The sequence below is a fragment of the Carassius carassius genome, chromosome 25 (genome assembly GCF_963082965.1).
Source record: "Carassius carassius chromosome 25, fCarCar2.1, whole genome shotgun sequence".
Taxonomy (NCBI): domain Eukaryota; kingdom Metazoa; phylum Chordata; class Actinopteri; order Cypriniformes; family Cyprinidae; genus Carassius; species Carassius carassius.
Genome location: NC_081779.1, coordinates 21464082 through 21480402, shown reverse-complemented (window position 1 = coordinate 21480402; position 16321 = coordinate 21464082). Strand labels below are relative to the sequence as shown.

Here is a 16321-nt window from a genome sequence, read left to right as displayed (position 1 = left end):
ACCGGGCAGGAGGGACTGGACAACAACTTATGCAGGCATCAGATGACAATGAAGTGTAAATAAAGAGCAGAGAGGCTAATAAACATGAATTTGATTTTAAATAGTGTGGTGTGTTCTGTGTTTTATACAAGATTTCAAATGTTCCATTACTTTTTAACATCCTGGCTGTAGATAAAGCAGGCTATTTAATTTATGGCATTACATTTAAAATTAACATTTAAAAACAATTGAAATTCCATTGAAATCACGTTGATCCTTAGTTCAGTTGGAATTTCAACATTGTTTCAATATTCCTGATAATTGAAATACCATTGAAATTCCGTTGATCTATGGACAGAATTTCAACATTGTTTCAATATTAAATCAGGGTGCAAAATGATGTTGAATCAACATCAGAGTTAGATGTTGATTCAATGACTTAATGTTGACAACGGAATGTTGATTCAGCATAGTTTCAATGACTGTTTGCTATCTGGGTTTGCTCAGGACGCCGCCATCTTGCTTTGAGAACGTAGCGCAGAGCGTCCTGCGTCGTTACGTCACGACGCGTCCAGAATAAAAATGGGAGGGCCTCACGCGGATTGTTTTTATTTATTTCTTTGTGTCTAGTGGTAGGAAAACAATTGACAGTCCCGCTTTCGCGTAGCGATGCTCATCAGTATTAGGACAGTCACGTAGTTTCCCCTCGAGTGTTCAAAGTGACGGGAATCTAAAGGGTGGAGGAGGATGAAGCGGCGCAATGCGGACTGCAGCAAACTCCGTCGCCCGTTGAAACGGAACCGAATAACCGAGGGTATTCACAGCAGGTACGGACCGAGAAGCTCCCGGGCACCGACCGCACCGTAATGGCGTCTCTGAACGGAGCTCTGCCGTTTATGAGCTTTTCACAGTCAGATACAGATGCCATTCACTGTGATCCTTCACTCCGGCCTGAGTGTGTAGTGTATACGTGGATGCTGGCTTCTGTGTATCATCCATAGGCTTCAGTACTGCAGGATATGAAATTATAAGTATTACATATAGTACTGGCCATGGCATAAATGCTTTTATGCGGTTGTTTTTTATAGCCATCATCACTGTGTTCTGCTGGAAGATCCTACTTGTGCAAATGTGTTTTGGATCATGGTAGCTGGTGCTTAGTTGCTCAGCCAGCTTCAATAAAAAAACAGCTTGACCAACTGGAAGCTGGATTGTTGCTGGTACACTTACAAAACTACAAATCTTCAGCTAGATCTTACGGTCAGGCATTGAGATCTCATCTATGTTTAGATTAAACCCTGTGCAACTTAATGCTTCGAGTCATGACCGTGTGTTGGCAATAGACATGTATCTGTGGACCCATCTGATAAATTTGTGTGTGTATGTATGTATACACACCACCAAGATCTGCTCAGCCAAAACCTCATCTTGGCTGAGTATATTTGAATAGTTTAAATATATGAGGTTCTTTCAGTTAAAAATGTCAGGAGTAGACCTGAAAGAGTCATTGAAATGTGATATGTTAGCAGTCATGGAAATGTCTGCAGTGAATGTAAATTTCTGTGGTTATGCTCTTCTTGGATGCTCACACAAGCCTCCATTAAATGTTTTCTTTTTTAGAGACATTTGCACACGCAGAAGTATAATATTTAATAAAAAATTATATATTTAATTGCATTTATAATTGTATTTATTTATATTTACCTGATATACTGATATTAATCCTCCCTAGAATTTGTATTTTTTCTTTTTTAAGCGCTTAAATGCAGTAATAATGGAAGAGTGGAAAAGTAATCTTTTCGAAATTAATTTATAAAAAAGGTTTGCTTAAGATTTGAAGAATTAGTTTTTACCCTTCTGATTTCTCCTGATCTAGCAGTACCCTCCTGTACCTGAAGTTCTTGGTCGTTTGGGCGCTGGTTCTGCTGGCCGATTTTGCGCTGGAGTTCAGGTTCGAGTACCTGTGGCCTTTCTGGCTTTTTATCAGGAGCGTTTACGATTCCTTTAGATATCAGGGACTGGTGAGTATTTGACTCTGCTGGGTTCTTTGTAAACCAGCATTGTGTATCTCTTTGAATGACATGTTTTACACCGGTTAAATCAACCGTCTCTACTCCTCTCATCTGATTCCACAGGCGTTCTCTGTGTTCTTTGTGTGTGTCGCATTCACATCAGACATCATCTGCCTGCTGTTCATCCCCAAGCAATGGCTGTTCTTCGCCGCCAGCACGTATGTCTGGGTACAGTACGTGTGGCATACAGGTGGGTCAACATCGCTCAAGCCCCGTCTGACTTTACATCAGTATCTTTTTAGGAGTAAAGCTGCTTACACTCTAGAGTTGATTAAATTTGGGAACACTAAGAATCCGTTGATTGGACGTGGATGGTGCATTTGCAGAGAACGTATGGAAGAAATGTGGTGTTCACCAATGAAAACTGGATAAATGTGTATCGAGCTGTGCTTTTAGAAACCCAATCGACTGTTTTCTTGTTTCATCTGTCCCAGTTTGTTCCACATTTCTGTCCATGAAATGATCTGTCAGAGGTCTGTCTGTTGCTGGCATCTAAGCGCCCTAAAGCCTTTGTCGCTGATTATTCAGGGGCATAATTCAGGAGCATTCTGCTAAATATTACGCAACGGTTCACTTTTCTGCCAGTTACTAGAGAGGGAGATGTTGAAAGAGCTTTTAGATCTCTCTGGATAGTCCTTTATCTTGAATGTGTTTGATTGCATAATAAAAAATGAGCAAGTGGTATCTTCCTTTTTTTTTTTTCTCTCTCTCTCTCGCCAAAGCACTTGTTGGTGATTGACATAGTATAGTAGTATACTTTATTGTCCTCGAGAGGAAAATTGTTTTGGACTACAAAATTGCTGCATGACCTACATACAATCATCACAGACATCATAGTTTATGTACAGTAACAGTACTGTTCAAAAGTGTTTTTCAACTTGATCAAACATGCAGTGAGACCGTGATCTTATGAAATAACAATTTAACCCCCTTGACTGTCACTCACGTTTTTGAAGATAGACTTGAATGTGCTCGATACAAACCTAAATTTTTATAATTCATGACTGAAAACATTTTGTAACATGATTTTGATGTGCCATTTACATGGTAATGCAATGTCTGATTTTTAAAATGGGTTTTAAAGGATGAATTTTGAGATTTTATGTTTTCAAGTGATATATAACTTCTGATGATTTCTAAAATGTGATAGAGAAAAAGGCAACGAGGAAGTCTTTTTTTTTAACTAAGGTCAAAACTCCTTTTGTAATGTAGATTTCTGAGGGTGCACTCTTGTCATAAATTAATCTATTACTCTTCCTACATAATTTTTAACAAAAAATATTGGTGAAATATATATTTGGGAGTCTTAGACCTTTCCAACGATATATAGTTTGTCAAGATTAGATTAGATTTGATTGTAATATAGTATAGTCAACGTAGGCGTCCCTTATTCGGGACGGGGTGACCGTTAACCGGTTAAATTAATCTATTTGAATGCATTTTGAAATGTGAAGGAAAGCTGAATTTTCAGCATCATTACTCCAGTCTTCAGTGTCACGTGATCCTTCAGAAACCATGCTAGTGTAATAATCTGAAGTAGAAATGTCTGTACTTTAACTTTTGATCAATTGAATGCATACTTGCTGAATATATATATATATACACACATACATACACACATACATGCATACATACAGTTGTGGCCAAAAGTTGAGAATTACATAAATATTAGTTTTCAAAAAGTTTGCTGCTAAACTGCTTTTAGATCTTTGTTTCAGTTGTTTCTGTGATGTACTGAAATATAATTACAAGCACTTCATACGTTTCAAAGGCTTTTATCGACAATTACATGACATTTATGCAAAGAGTCAGTATTTGCAGTGTTGGCCCTTCTTTTTCAGGACCTCTGCAATTCGACTGGGCATGCTCTCAATCAACTTCTGGGCCAAATCCTGACTGATAGCAACCCAATCTTTCATAATCACTTCTTGGAGTTTGTCAGAATTAGTGGGTTTTGTTTGTCCACCCGCCTCTTGAGGATTGACCACAAGTTCTCAATGGGATTAAGATCTGGGGGAGTTTCCAGGCCATGGACCCAAAATTTCAACATTCTGGTCCCCGAGCCACTTAGTTATCACTTTTGCCTTATGACACGGTGCTCCATCGTGCTGGAAAATGCATTGTTCTTCACCAAACTGTTGTTGGATTGTTGGAAGAAGTTGCTGTTGGAGGGTGTTTTGGTACCATTCTTTATTCATGGCTGCGTTTTTGGGCAGAATTGTGAGTGAGCCCACTCCCTTGGATGAGAAGCAACCCCACACATGAATGGTGTCAGGATGCTTTACTGTTGGCATGACACAGGACTGATGGTAGCGCTCACCTTTTCTTCTCCGGACAAGCCTTTTTCCAGATGCCCCAAACAATCGGAAAGGGGCTTCATCGGAGAATATGACTTTGCCCCAGTCCTCAGCAGTCCATTCACTTTACTTTCTGCAGAAGATCAATCTGTCCCTGATGTTTTTTTTGGAGTGAAGTGGCTTTTTTGCTGCCCTTCTTGACACCAGGCCATCTTCCAAAAGTCTTCGCCTCACTGTGCGTGCAGATGCGCTCACACCTGCCTGCTGCCATTCCTGAGCAAGCTCTGCACTGGTGGCACTCCGATCCCGCAGCTGAATCCTCTTTAGGAGACGATCCTGGCGATTGCTGGACTTTCTTGGACGCCCTGAAGCCTTCTTTACAAGAATTAAACCTCTTTCCTTGAAGTTCTTGAAGATCCTATAAATTGTTGATTTAGGTGCAATCTTAGTAGCCACAATATCCTTGCCTGGGAAGCCATTTTTATGCAACACAATGATGGCTGCACGCGTTTCTTTGCAGGTCACCATGGTTAACAATGGAAGAACAATGATTTCAAGCATCACCCTCCTTTTAACATGTCAAGTCTGCCATTCTAACCCAATCAGCCTGACATAATGATCTCCAGCCTTGTGCTCGTCAACATTCTCACCTGAGTTAACAAGACGATTACTGAAATGATCTCAGCAGGTCCTTTAATGACAGCAATGAAATGCAGTGGAAAGGTTTTTTTGGGATTAAGTTAATTTTCATGGCAAAGAAGGACTATGCAATTCATCTGATCAATCTTCATAACATTCTGGACTATATGCAAATTGCTATTATAAAAACTTAAGAAGCAACTTTTCCAATTTCCAATATTTGTAATTCTCAAAACTTTTTGCCACGACTGTGTGTATATATATATATATATATATATATATATATATATATATATATATATATATATATATATGCTTCCATGGTTTACCGTGCTCTTGTATTCGATCTCTGAGTGAACAACAGAGCTTTTTAATGGATTTTCAAGTGCCTTGGTCATTATATGTCCTTTTTTTGAGTTTATTCAGCAATACCTCAGGATAGAGGAGGAAAAGAATTGCTGACACTGAATGATTGTTCCTTGAATACTGCTTCAATACGCCTTGAGCTGTGACTGTGATTGCTCCTGCTGACACACAACTTGCAGCGTGCCTCAACAAGAGAGGGTTCTTCCAGCAAACTAGGGTTTTGTTTGCAGCCTAGAGCTTGTTTTGTGAAACCTGTTGCAATATTGATCTCAGAAAACAACCGGTAGCCTTTTGTACAACCTCTCAAGGTCACTTATGCGCTAGAAGTCATTACAGTTTGAAGAATTATGCATTCCTAGATATGCCATAAGAATGTCATAACTATTTACAGCAGACTAGAGTTCAGTTGTCGAACATTAAATGTGCTTTTCCCTCTCTCTCGTTCTATTTTCAGAGCGAGGTGTGTGTCTGCCGACTGTCTCTCTCTGGGTTCTCTTCGTCTACATCGAAGCAGCCATCCGATTCAAGGATTTGAAACATTTTCACGTAGACCTTTGCCGTCCATTCGCAGCTCACTGGTAAGCTTTGCTTGCATTTTACTCGCCCTCATTTAATTCCAAACCTTTATGATCTACTTTCTGTTATGGAACAAAAGAGGAGAGATTTAAAAGTATGTTCATGCTGCGCTTTTCCAAACTATAAAAAAGCATGAACTTTCTTCACAATGTATCCTTTTGAGTTGCATGTAAGAAGGAAAGTCATAAAGGCTTGCATAATTTTGGGTGAAATCTATTTTCAACCACAAAGTCACACCACATTATGCTTCACAGATTCTTTATTATTAAACCTAGCTGATGTAACTGTACTACTTATGACGCAGAGTCAGCTTTGCATTCGTAAACACACTGGTGGTGTCTCTATAGCAGCACATGGGAGTGTGTCTGATGTTGAGTCATCACTAGTTGTACCAATCGTGCTTTTTTTTTCTGTTTTCTGTAACATGTTGTTCGAACCCTTTCATTGCAGCATTGGCTATCCCGTGGTGACGCTGGGCTTCGGATTCAAGAGTTATGTGAGCTATAAGATACGTCTGCGGAAACAAAAGGAGGTGCAGAAGGAAAATGAGTTCTACATGCAGCTCCTACAGCAGGCCCTGCCTCCAGAACAACAGATGCTTCAGAGACCGGAGCGAGAGACAGAGGAGGGTAAGATCACTTGATTATGGCAAAAATCATAATCACGATTATTTTGGTCAATATTGTAATTATTTAACATGATTATGAGGGGTCCATATGACCAAAACTTTATATGAGTGATCTATTTAAAGATAGTGATGCATATCAAAATATGTGTTTCCTGTAAATAAGGATGCTATGACATCTACATTGTAGCTACCAGCGGAATTGCAAACAAACTATTAAAAAATAATTAAACGGTCAGTAATAAAAAAGCGAAGGACAAATACAATAGAATAAAAAGAAACAGGAAACAAACTGTGCTGTAAGGTGTGTTTATTTTAATGGAAGTCTCAAGCAGTATGATTTCATTTACTTAGTATACCATTTATCATTAATGTCTCATTTCAGTTTTAGTTTGGCTCTAGTTTTGTATTTATTTTAGTTTATATGAGAAGGTTCATGTAGCGTGGTACAGCCTACAGAAATGAATAATCAAAGGTAAAATAAAATAACCCGCTGTCACTTTAAGAGCTGCACAGATCCTAATTACTGTTACACGCGTATTTTCATTCTCAACTCTTTACGTTCATTTTTGCATGTATTTGAGCGTTTAGCGTGCACCTTGAGCTAAAGATGACTTTATATGTCCGTGTTCTGTTCTTTCTGTGAGTGCATATCTCTTCATGAGGAGCAGCACAAGTTCTCTAGTGACAACTAGACATTTATAATGTTACAAAAGATACAATTTAAATAAATGCTGTTCTATATATATAAATGTGTATATATAAATATAAATGGTTCTTGAGCAGCAAATCAACTTTAGAATGATTGACACTGAAGACTGGATTAAGGCTGGATCTTAACTCCATTCAAACTTTGAACAGTAGTTTATACGTTTAGTAATACATTTAATCTATTATGTGAAACTGTACAATGAATTTGAAATATTTCAAACTATACTGTATTTATTGCATGATTAATTCAACAAATGGAAACCAGTTGTCATAAAAAGTTTATTTTGCAGTTTTATAAAAAAAAAAATTTAATTTTAACCAGCCCATTCGATGAGATGGTAAAAGTCCTGGTTGATACCTTGATATCATCAAGGTTCATTCATCACGCTGGGAATGAAAAGGTCAACTTTAGAGCATTGCAATGTCGGAAACGGTACTCAGTCAGTAGGTTTTAGACGTAAACCAGAGTTTTTACCTAATATTATCTAGGTAATCCATGCATAACAGAAGATTTTCATACTGTGCACATTAAACATACTGCAAAAATAAGTATGGTTGTACTTATTCATTTGCATGATGCTTTCCGACTTGTGTTTCATTTGTAGTCCTACCAGTCAAACAGCATAGCCTTGTAACCTTAAAATCTCATTCATTTGACAGCCACTTCAAAAGGCTTGTTTGAAGCAGACGCGTTGATAGCGGCTCAGAACGGCACTGCTGTTACCAAGAAACTTCCCGTCTCTCTGCCTGAACTGGAGTACAAGGAGAAGGCCAAAGACAAAAAACAGCAGCAGCACAGCATAGGAATAAACAACAACATCCTTCAGACTGTGGATGCTAAACTACAAGACATTGAGTATATGGAGAACCACCTAAACACTAAGAGACTCAACAACGAGCTTGGCAGCAGTGCCGAGAACCTGTTTCAGAAAGAGGAGGCAGGCGGTGGAGGCGGAGGCTCTGCCACCTCCAAACATTACAAAAACTCCTCCCCCCACAGCCACAACTCCACCAATGGCAGCGTACCATCCTCCTCATCCAGTAGGAGTGAAAAGAAGCAGAAGTGTGCAGGGAAGAACCTTGCACCTCACAGAGATCTGATGGAGAACTGTATACCTAACAACCAGCTCAGTAAGCCAGAAACATTAGTGCGGTAAGACTCCTACTGTGCTCCGATTTAGCCATTGAGTGAATCCGTCCCGTTTATTCCCCTCTTCTCTGTCTGGCAGGCTTGAGCAGGACATAAAGAAGTTGAAGGCTGACCTGCAGGCGAGCAGACAGGTGGAACAAGACCTGCGCAGTCAGATCAGCTCCCTGAGCAGCGCTGAGAGGAGCATGCGTTCTGAGCTCGGTCAGCTCCGCCAGGAGAACGAGTTGCTGCAGAACAAGTGAGAAATCACCAGCTTGAAGCATAATAAAAGTGCTTGTTACTATATGCCAAAAGCACATTTTAAACGAGACCCTTAACTCCGATGAAGACAGGTGGTGTTTTTTATTGAAGGTGAATACTAGTGTCAGTATCATTGATATCACGAATCATTGTGATTGGTCAGTTCTAATCAGCGCTGAGAAAAGTAACAGGTTGCAGGTGGGGACAATCATTTACACCTGCATAAAGACTATTAATCTAAAAACCAATTCAAATAGTTATTTAGACCAGGGTTGTAGGGGTGACATTTTATATCGCGATTATGATAAATTCTATTTCATGATAATGATATATTTCACAGTATTGTTATTTTTGCTTTAAGTAAGGGGTTTATGATATCAATATTTTTGATACCATTTGATATGTCATAATTCTTATAATCTATTTCAGTTGCACAAAACTAATGCTAGCCTAACTAACATTTAGTAAAAAAAACAAAAAAAAAACGCCTATATAAGAGCAAAGAAACTAATTACAAACAATAGGACATATGTGGAAAAACCTGAAAGGGTTAGTTCACTGAAAATAAAAAATTGTCATTAATAACTCAACCTTATGTCATTCAAAACCCGTAAGACCTCTGTTCATCTTCGGAACACAGTTTGAGAGCTCTCGGACTAAATCTAAAATATCTTAAACTGCGTTCCGAAGATAAACGGAGGTCTCACGGGTTTGGAATGACATGAGGGTGAGTTATTAATTACATAATTTTCATTTTTCGGTGAACTTATCCTTTAAGTGCTAGAAATAAGTAATAATACTTAAACGTACAAAACACTATGTAGACTTGTACAGAGATTTATTCCTACAAAAGTGAATCTGTTGAGGGCAGCAAGATATTTTTTTTTCTTTTATTGTTTGATTAACATTGGTAATATATGATTGCAGAATCAAGTTTCCATCTAAAACTTTTTTTACAGGTTTATATTTTTTTATGAATATATTTTTTTTCTTTCATTCATTTTCAAATTATTGGTCTAATAGTATATCAAATAAATCAAAATTTCAGCAATTGTTATGCATGTTTTTGCTGTTTTTAAATTAAATCATTTGATCAACAACTCAATATGACCACTGAAAATGACAACAGCACATTACAAATTTACTAAAATTTAAACTAAAACTTTAATACAAATCTAGAAATAGAAGCTCAGCTCGGTCAGAATATAAAAAAATAGTATAACCCTATAAAAATATTACAATTACACTGATTTAGATCCGATTTTATTATTTATTTTTTTATCCAGTAAATCCCATCATTAATCATTTTCAATAATATATATCCTTTGTATATCACCTTTCATACATTAAAATCTCAAAGTAAAAAAAAAAAACGTCAGTTTCTAAGGTCCCCAATTGTATTCTAATCACTACAATTGTTAAAAAAAGTTCTTTTCTTGTGGAAACGCCTGCCTATGTATCATCAGATGCACATTTCCATCTCTCTACCTGCAGTTGTTTATGCCAGTGTTGATTATGTGTGTCTCTGTCTTAGGCTTCATAACGCTGTGCAGGCCAAGCAGAAAGACAAGCAAACGATTGTGCAGCTAGAGAAGCGGCTCAAGGCAGAACAGGAAGTGCGAGCTGCAGTGGAAAAGCAACTTGCAGAAGAGAAGAAAAGAAAGAAGATGGAAGAGGCCACAGCTGCACGTGCTGTGGCTTTGGCGGCTGCCTCCAGGTAAGGCTCAGACAAATAGTTCTCCCAAAAATATGGTCTCAACCCTGTATTCTGTGGTATAGACTTGGTTATTTGGTGCTGTGTGTGTTTGTGCATCTTCTTTTCATTATGTCTTTGTGCTGGTGGGCTTGACTCTCGCCTCCCTTCACAGAGGAGAGTGCACAGACTCACTGAGGAGTCGCATACGTGAGCTGGAGTCGGAGTGCAAGAAGCTCACACATGACATGAAGCTAAAGGAGGAACAAATCAGAGAGCTCGAGCTCAAAGCGCAAGTAAGCCTGAACCCCTGCTGACATGCTGCTTTAATATGCTTTTTAGCAATATTATATAGCAATATTTAGAATAAAGCATTCAGAGAGGGATGGCCTTTGTGAGGCACAGAATAAAAAAACTACAAAAAAAAAAAAAGTTGGTCTTTGTAATTTTTGTTCCACCGCACATATATATATATATATATATATTATGAGTAACAGTAGGTGTCTTATGATCAAGGCTGCATTTCTTTGATCAAAAATACAATAAAAAACAGTATTGTGAAATATTACAATTTAAAAATACAGTTTTAGTAGATTTTGACATGTAATTTATTTTATGGCAAAGTTGAATTTTCAGCATCCTTATTCAGTATTAAGTGTCACATGATCCTTCAGAAATTAATAATATCCTAATTTGCTGCTCAGGAATTTTATTATTTATGTTAGTATTTTTTTTTCTGTGTACTTAAAGTTAAGACTTAAGACTGGTACTGATTCTCACTTAGCAGTTCATCAAATTGTAGATGTAACAAGTTGTGAATTGTTTCATATTGCCTGAAACATACCTTCATATACTTAACTCTATGTGCAGGAGTTACGCAAATATAAGGAGAACGAAAAGGACATGGAGGTTCTGATATCAGCGCTGTCGGCCATGCAGGACAAGACCCAGCACCTAGAGAACAGTCTGAGTGCTGAGACCAGGATCAAACTGGATCTCTTTTCAGCGCTCGGAGATGCCAAGAGACAGCTAGAGATCGCTCAAGGTCTGCCCTCTTCCGGTCTTCAAATATCTCTTAGGCTTTTCTGCTTCCGCTCACTACCCTATTCTCTATTTGTCCTGCACACAGGTCAGATTTTGCAGAAGGAGCAGGAGATAAAAGAGTTGAAGCAGAAGATCGCAGAGGTCATGGCGGTCATGCCCAGCATCACCTACTCGGCAGAGACCAACAGCATGACCCCTGTGACCCCACATTACTCCTCCAAGTTCATGGACACCAGTCCTTCCAGCTTGGACCCCAATGCCTCCGTCTACCAGCCGCTCAAGAAGTGAATGTCCACTCACATAGTCCAATTTGCTCTTTGATTAGTCGAAAAAGTTCAGTATGCAAACCAATGGGATGGGGTAGTATTTTTGTTTGATTTACCCCTCCTCTGTTGGTATGGAGGTTGATTAAAATAAGTGGAAAAATATAGAGGGGAAAAAGGGATGTCTCATTTACTAGAACTGCCCTCCTTGTGTTTTTAGGTTACTTTTGAAGCTCTTACACCTAAAATCTTTTCTTGGTAATGGCACTTTAGCCTGTTGTGGTTCTTTTTGACGTCCTCCATTTGTTTTGTGAGGTCTTTTATGAAGATCTTTCATGATTTTATTTAGCACCTTTTCATCCATGTGTTGAATCTGAACAGTTTTATGTGCCAGAAATGGTGGCATGACTTCTTTTACTTCCCTGGTATAAACGTACCATCTTTAAGTTTATTAAATGTAAAAAGAAAAGGGAAAACGTGTTGAGAAGACAGAAGTATTTGTGATGGAAAACATTGTGTTTGTTGCAATGGAGTGATTAAGAATGCATTTCAGTTCAAGTATGAGCGTAGTATTGTACATCTCTGTTTTTCAAGGGAGGTAAAAAGCATTTCATTGCAGATGTTGAATCAGAATTGGAAAAATGTTAGGTTTCTGTATCTCCTGTGGAAGGTTTTTTTTTTTTTTTTTTTTTTTTTTTTTAATTAAAAAGGTTGAAGACTAGCAAAAAAACTAAGTATTTAAAAAGGGGACTGATTTTCACATTGTATTTGTTGACAAAAATGCTGCATAAATATTTGGGAATGTTGTCGTATTTTGCGGTCAATGCAAGTCCTTTTTGTTACTGGACAAAATTGAAATAGAATTTAGTTGAAACCAGTTGAAAAGCTGAACATATGATGTCTTGTTTGCCAGTTATATTACACAGTGCCTTGAAATATGTTGTTTAATATATTCTCTCACACTTTCCATGCCATATTCACCCACCCCTAGAATCAATCTGGTTGGTCAGCACAGCCCATGACCGGTTTTTTTATTTTTTATTATTTTAATTATATAAATAATCTGCCATCTTATTGCCATGTGTTTTGTCGGGAAAAACAATACCGATAACAGCAAGCCCACTATAATCTACTAGATATTTTGTTATGTCTCTAATTTACATTAACATGCTCATTGCATTTTATAATTCTTACTGAATGCTTTGATTTTGGTAAAACGTGCCAATATGTCTTACCCTCCACCATTAAATGGCATTGATGATCATGCAAGCCATGCATCATTTCATAGCGACATCAATCCATTAATGAGTTCTCCTTCACACTTCTTCAGTGATTTAAGGTTTGTGTCATGATGCAGGCAGAATGTGCTTGTTTGGTTTAGTCCTTGTTTTACTACAGGGCTTTCTTTTTTATTTGTCTACCTTGGGAACGTATTACTGTGGATTGCATTTGGTGTTTTTATGGTAAACTTTGTGGAGAGTAAAGAACACACCTTTGTTTCTCTTTGTTTTGTTTTTTAACAAAGCTAAATAGGGATGTTATGTGTATTTACAGGGGTGTAAAGTACACTTAGTACTGTACTTGCTTTGCAAAATTGGCACTTCATTCAAATGCTATTGAAATTTAATACTTTAATTATATTTACGAGAGGGTGGGGTCCCTCCTTTTGGTTTCATTTTGCATTCCAAATATGTAATAGGGCATAACTTATATCTTCATTTATTTTTATTTTTTTTATCCTTTCTTCACTTCTGCCAATGCTAAGAATATTTACAGCAGTCAAAAAAATCGAATTTAATGTGGGATTTAGTTGGCTAAAATACAGCAGGGTTATCATCAACTAAAACAAAATAAATATTTCATTACATAATAGAACATTTTGTTTTTCAGCTTATTGCTAACTCAGCATTTCAAATTTTTGTTTAAGGTTTATGTACTAAAATAACTGACACTTAAAAACTAAAATGTAATAATAAACCATATAGAAAAAAAATGGACAAACCCATCAAAATGAAGGAAAAAAAATACTATAGCAATGCATTAGAAAACATTTAGCAGACTTTAACATTATTATTACTATAATTATAAATATTATTGAAATAAAATAAAAATATTAAAATGCTATAAAGTACATGAAATAAAAAAAAAATCAAATAACTTTTATTGCTGTTTGTTTCCAAGTCTGTTAATTAAAAAGGCAAAGCAGCCAGTTTTGTCATAATGTTTCTTTGCTAGAAATAGTGGCCTTATATTGAGAGACTTGCAAATATCGTATATATTAACATTTCTGAAATATCTTACCTTATATAGAGGGCCCTTCACATTGTGTCGTGTTATTATAATGGAACATAATAGTTTATTTGATTTTATGATTTCATCAAAGCAAGCCCGAATCTCAATAGAGGATTATTTCTTCTACAGCCGCATGAGGGCGACAAAGATGAGCTCAATAGATTCCAATATGTTCGTGTTATTTGATTTTCGCGGGAAACACGGACGGTGTCTTAAACATTATGAATGTTGACTCGTCAGGCATTATAGGGAGGAATGAACACATATCGGTGCCCATGCCAGGTTCCTTCATGCAAACCCGCTGTTTGAAATTCGCGCGCAGCCATTTCAAAAAGCACACGGGGAGGCTTCCATTTGACGCGGTTGCCATGGAAACAGAATCCTTGCACCGTGGCCTTGATTGACGGACGAAACGCCGCCCACGAGTCGCGGAGGCTTGAGTATTCCCACAGATGTTGGAGTCGACACGACAAAAACAAAGTTGAAAGTGAGAAGGCGTAACAGTTAGTTCATGGCCAACAGCAGCAGCACCTGAAGACGCGTCTCCGCTCATAAACCTTGACATGGATGTGCTGAAATCAGCCAGAAGGGCTTTTATTCGCAGTCCCAGCCTGACCACACAGTCCCGGAGCTCAGGCAAGCACCAGAGTGAGTAACGTTATCTGTCAACAGCGAGACTTTTGTTTCGGGTGGTTTCACGGGTCACTCACGTCTGCGTGTTGTCGATCCGTTTGCATGTAGACTCGTTTGTTAAGCATGTTTACCAATAAGTTACACACAAAAGATTGCGTTTTGCCTAAAAGTTGTGAAGCTTTATTAGTAAGTGTGTGGGTGAAATGTGTTTTTAACTGGATTTAGAAAAAAATAATCTGCAAAAGTTGTTTAATGAAAGACACCGATGAGTATTTTCACCTGTCCGACGAGATTCACAACCTTCATTAGATCCTAGATGTTTTGGGGTTCATTAATAGTTGACTCTGTCTCAGAACCTGTTGAGCTAATTTAACCAAAGATTTAACTTAATCTCGACAGCAGAAATGCCCCAAAACGCGGTCTGGATTTCGAGAAATGCTTTGCTGGAGCACGGTAACGTTACATAGACTAGCATGCTTTCATCAGCTCTTAAAACCCAGTACATTTTATTTTAGCAAGCTTCTTTTATTATTATTATTATTATTATTGTTATTATTATTATTATTATTATTAATGCGAATTTTGGGAGGGGGGAAAAACGTTGCAAAATGCAAGTGCATACTTTCTTGGACCAGGAGGCTGGAATGTGTGTTCATCTCAGAGCTGCTCTCTGACACTCATAATTCATGTTGAAAACCATTGTGCTGCTTAATATTTTTGTGTGAACCATAATGTTTTTTTTTTTTTTTCAGGATAAATAGAAATTTGAAAAGAACAGCATTTATTTGAAATAGAAACCTTCTGAAACATTATTAATGCCTTTACTGTCACCTTTGTTCAATTTAATGCAGCCTTGTCGAACAAAAAAGTATTGAGTCTAGTGAACCTACTGAATCTAGTGAACGGTAGTCAATGTAGTTTGATATTTTTAAAACTTATCACTTCTAAATTATTGAACACGTGGTCAGTTAAGATACAGTATATTCCCCACATGTTCAAGTGTATGTGTTTATGTACAAACCAGATTCCAAAAAAGTTGCGACACTGTACAAATTGTGAATAAAAACAGAATGCAATGATGTGGAAATTTAAAATTTCAATATTTTATTTAGAATACAATAGATGACATATCAAATATTTAAACTGAGAAAATGTATAATTTTAAGGGGAAAAAAAATAAGTTGATTTTAAATTTCATGGTGCACTCAAAAAAAGTTGGGACAAGGCCTGCAAGTCTGCAAACGTCTGGGGACTGAGGAGACAAGTTGCTCAAGTTTAGGAATAGGAATGTTGTCCCATTCTTGTCTAATACAGGCTTCTAGTTGCTCAACTGTCTTAGTTCTTCTTTGTCGCATCTTCCTCTTTATGATGCACCAGAATGTTTTCTATGGGGGAAAGATCTGGACTGCAGGCTGGCCATTTCAGTACCCTGAACCTTCTTCTACACAGCCATGATGTTGTAATTGATGCAGTATGTGGTCTGGCATTGTCATGTTGGAAAATGCAAGGTTTTCCCTGAAAGAGACGACGTCTGGATGGGAGCATATGTTGTTCTAGAACTTGGATATACCTTTCAGCATTGATGGTGCCTTTCCAGATGTGTAAGCTGCGAATGGCACGGTGGATTGTGTTCACCAAAAATGTTTTCTGGAAGTACTCCTGAGGCCATCCTTAAAAATATTTTGGTTTGCAGTAACAGTAAACATTTTTAAAAAAAGGGTCGGTAGGTAGGTCTATTTTT

General features: G+C 37.6%; 2 protein-coding genes across 9 annotated transcripts in view; both read left to right on the top strand.

Moving 5' to 3' along the window:
* Nucleotides 1-544: 544 nt before the first annotated feature.
* Nucleotides 545-12365, top strand: LOC132104405 (macoilin-1-like). 2 transcript variants are annotated; one of them, XM_059509856.1, is made up of 11 exons: nucleotides 545-806; nucleotides 1859-2000; nucleotides 2115-2241; nucleotides 5808-5931; nucleotides 6380-6558; nucleotides 7926-8418; nucleotides 8495-8653; nucleotides 10190-10372; nucleotides 10524-10644; nucleotides 11219-11393; nucleotides 11478-12365. In XM_059509856.1, the coding sequence occupies exons 1-11, from the start codon at nucleotides 727-729 to the stop codon at nucleotides 11678-11680; spliced, it is 1986 nt and encodes a 661-aa protein (XP_059365839.1). In that variant the 5' UTR covers nucleotides 545-726; the 3' UTR covers nucleotides 11681-12365. The 2 variants fall into 2 exon arrangements, with proteins under 2 accessions (XP_059365839.1, XP_059365837.1); XM_059509854.1 differs by having other exon boundaries at nucleotides 1856-2000.
* A 1796-nt stretch (nucleotides 12366-14161) lies between these two features.
* Nucleotides 14162-16321, top strand: part of LOC132104407 (low density lipoprotein receptor adapter protein 1-B-like) — a 29999-nt gene continuing 27839 nt past the window's right edge. The window contains exon 1 of one of the 7 annotated variants that reach the window (XM_059509862.1): nucleotides 14162-14595. In XM_059509862.1, the coding sequence (XP_059365845.1) occupies nucleotides 14511-14595 (85 nt within the window). In that variant the 5' untranslated portion in view covers nucleotides 14162-14510. The remainder of the gene's footprint in view (nucleotides 14596-16321) is intronic. The other 6 variants (XM_059509863.1, XM_059509864.1, XM_059509860.1 and 3 more) reach the window with 6 other exon arrangements.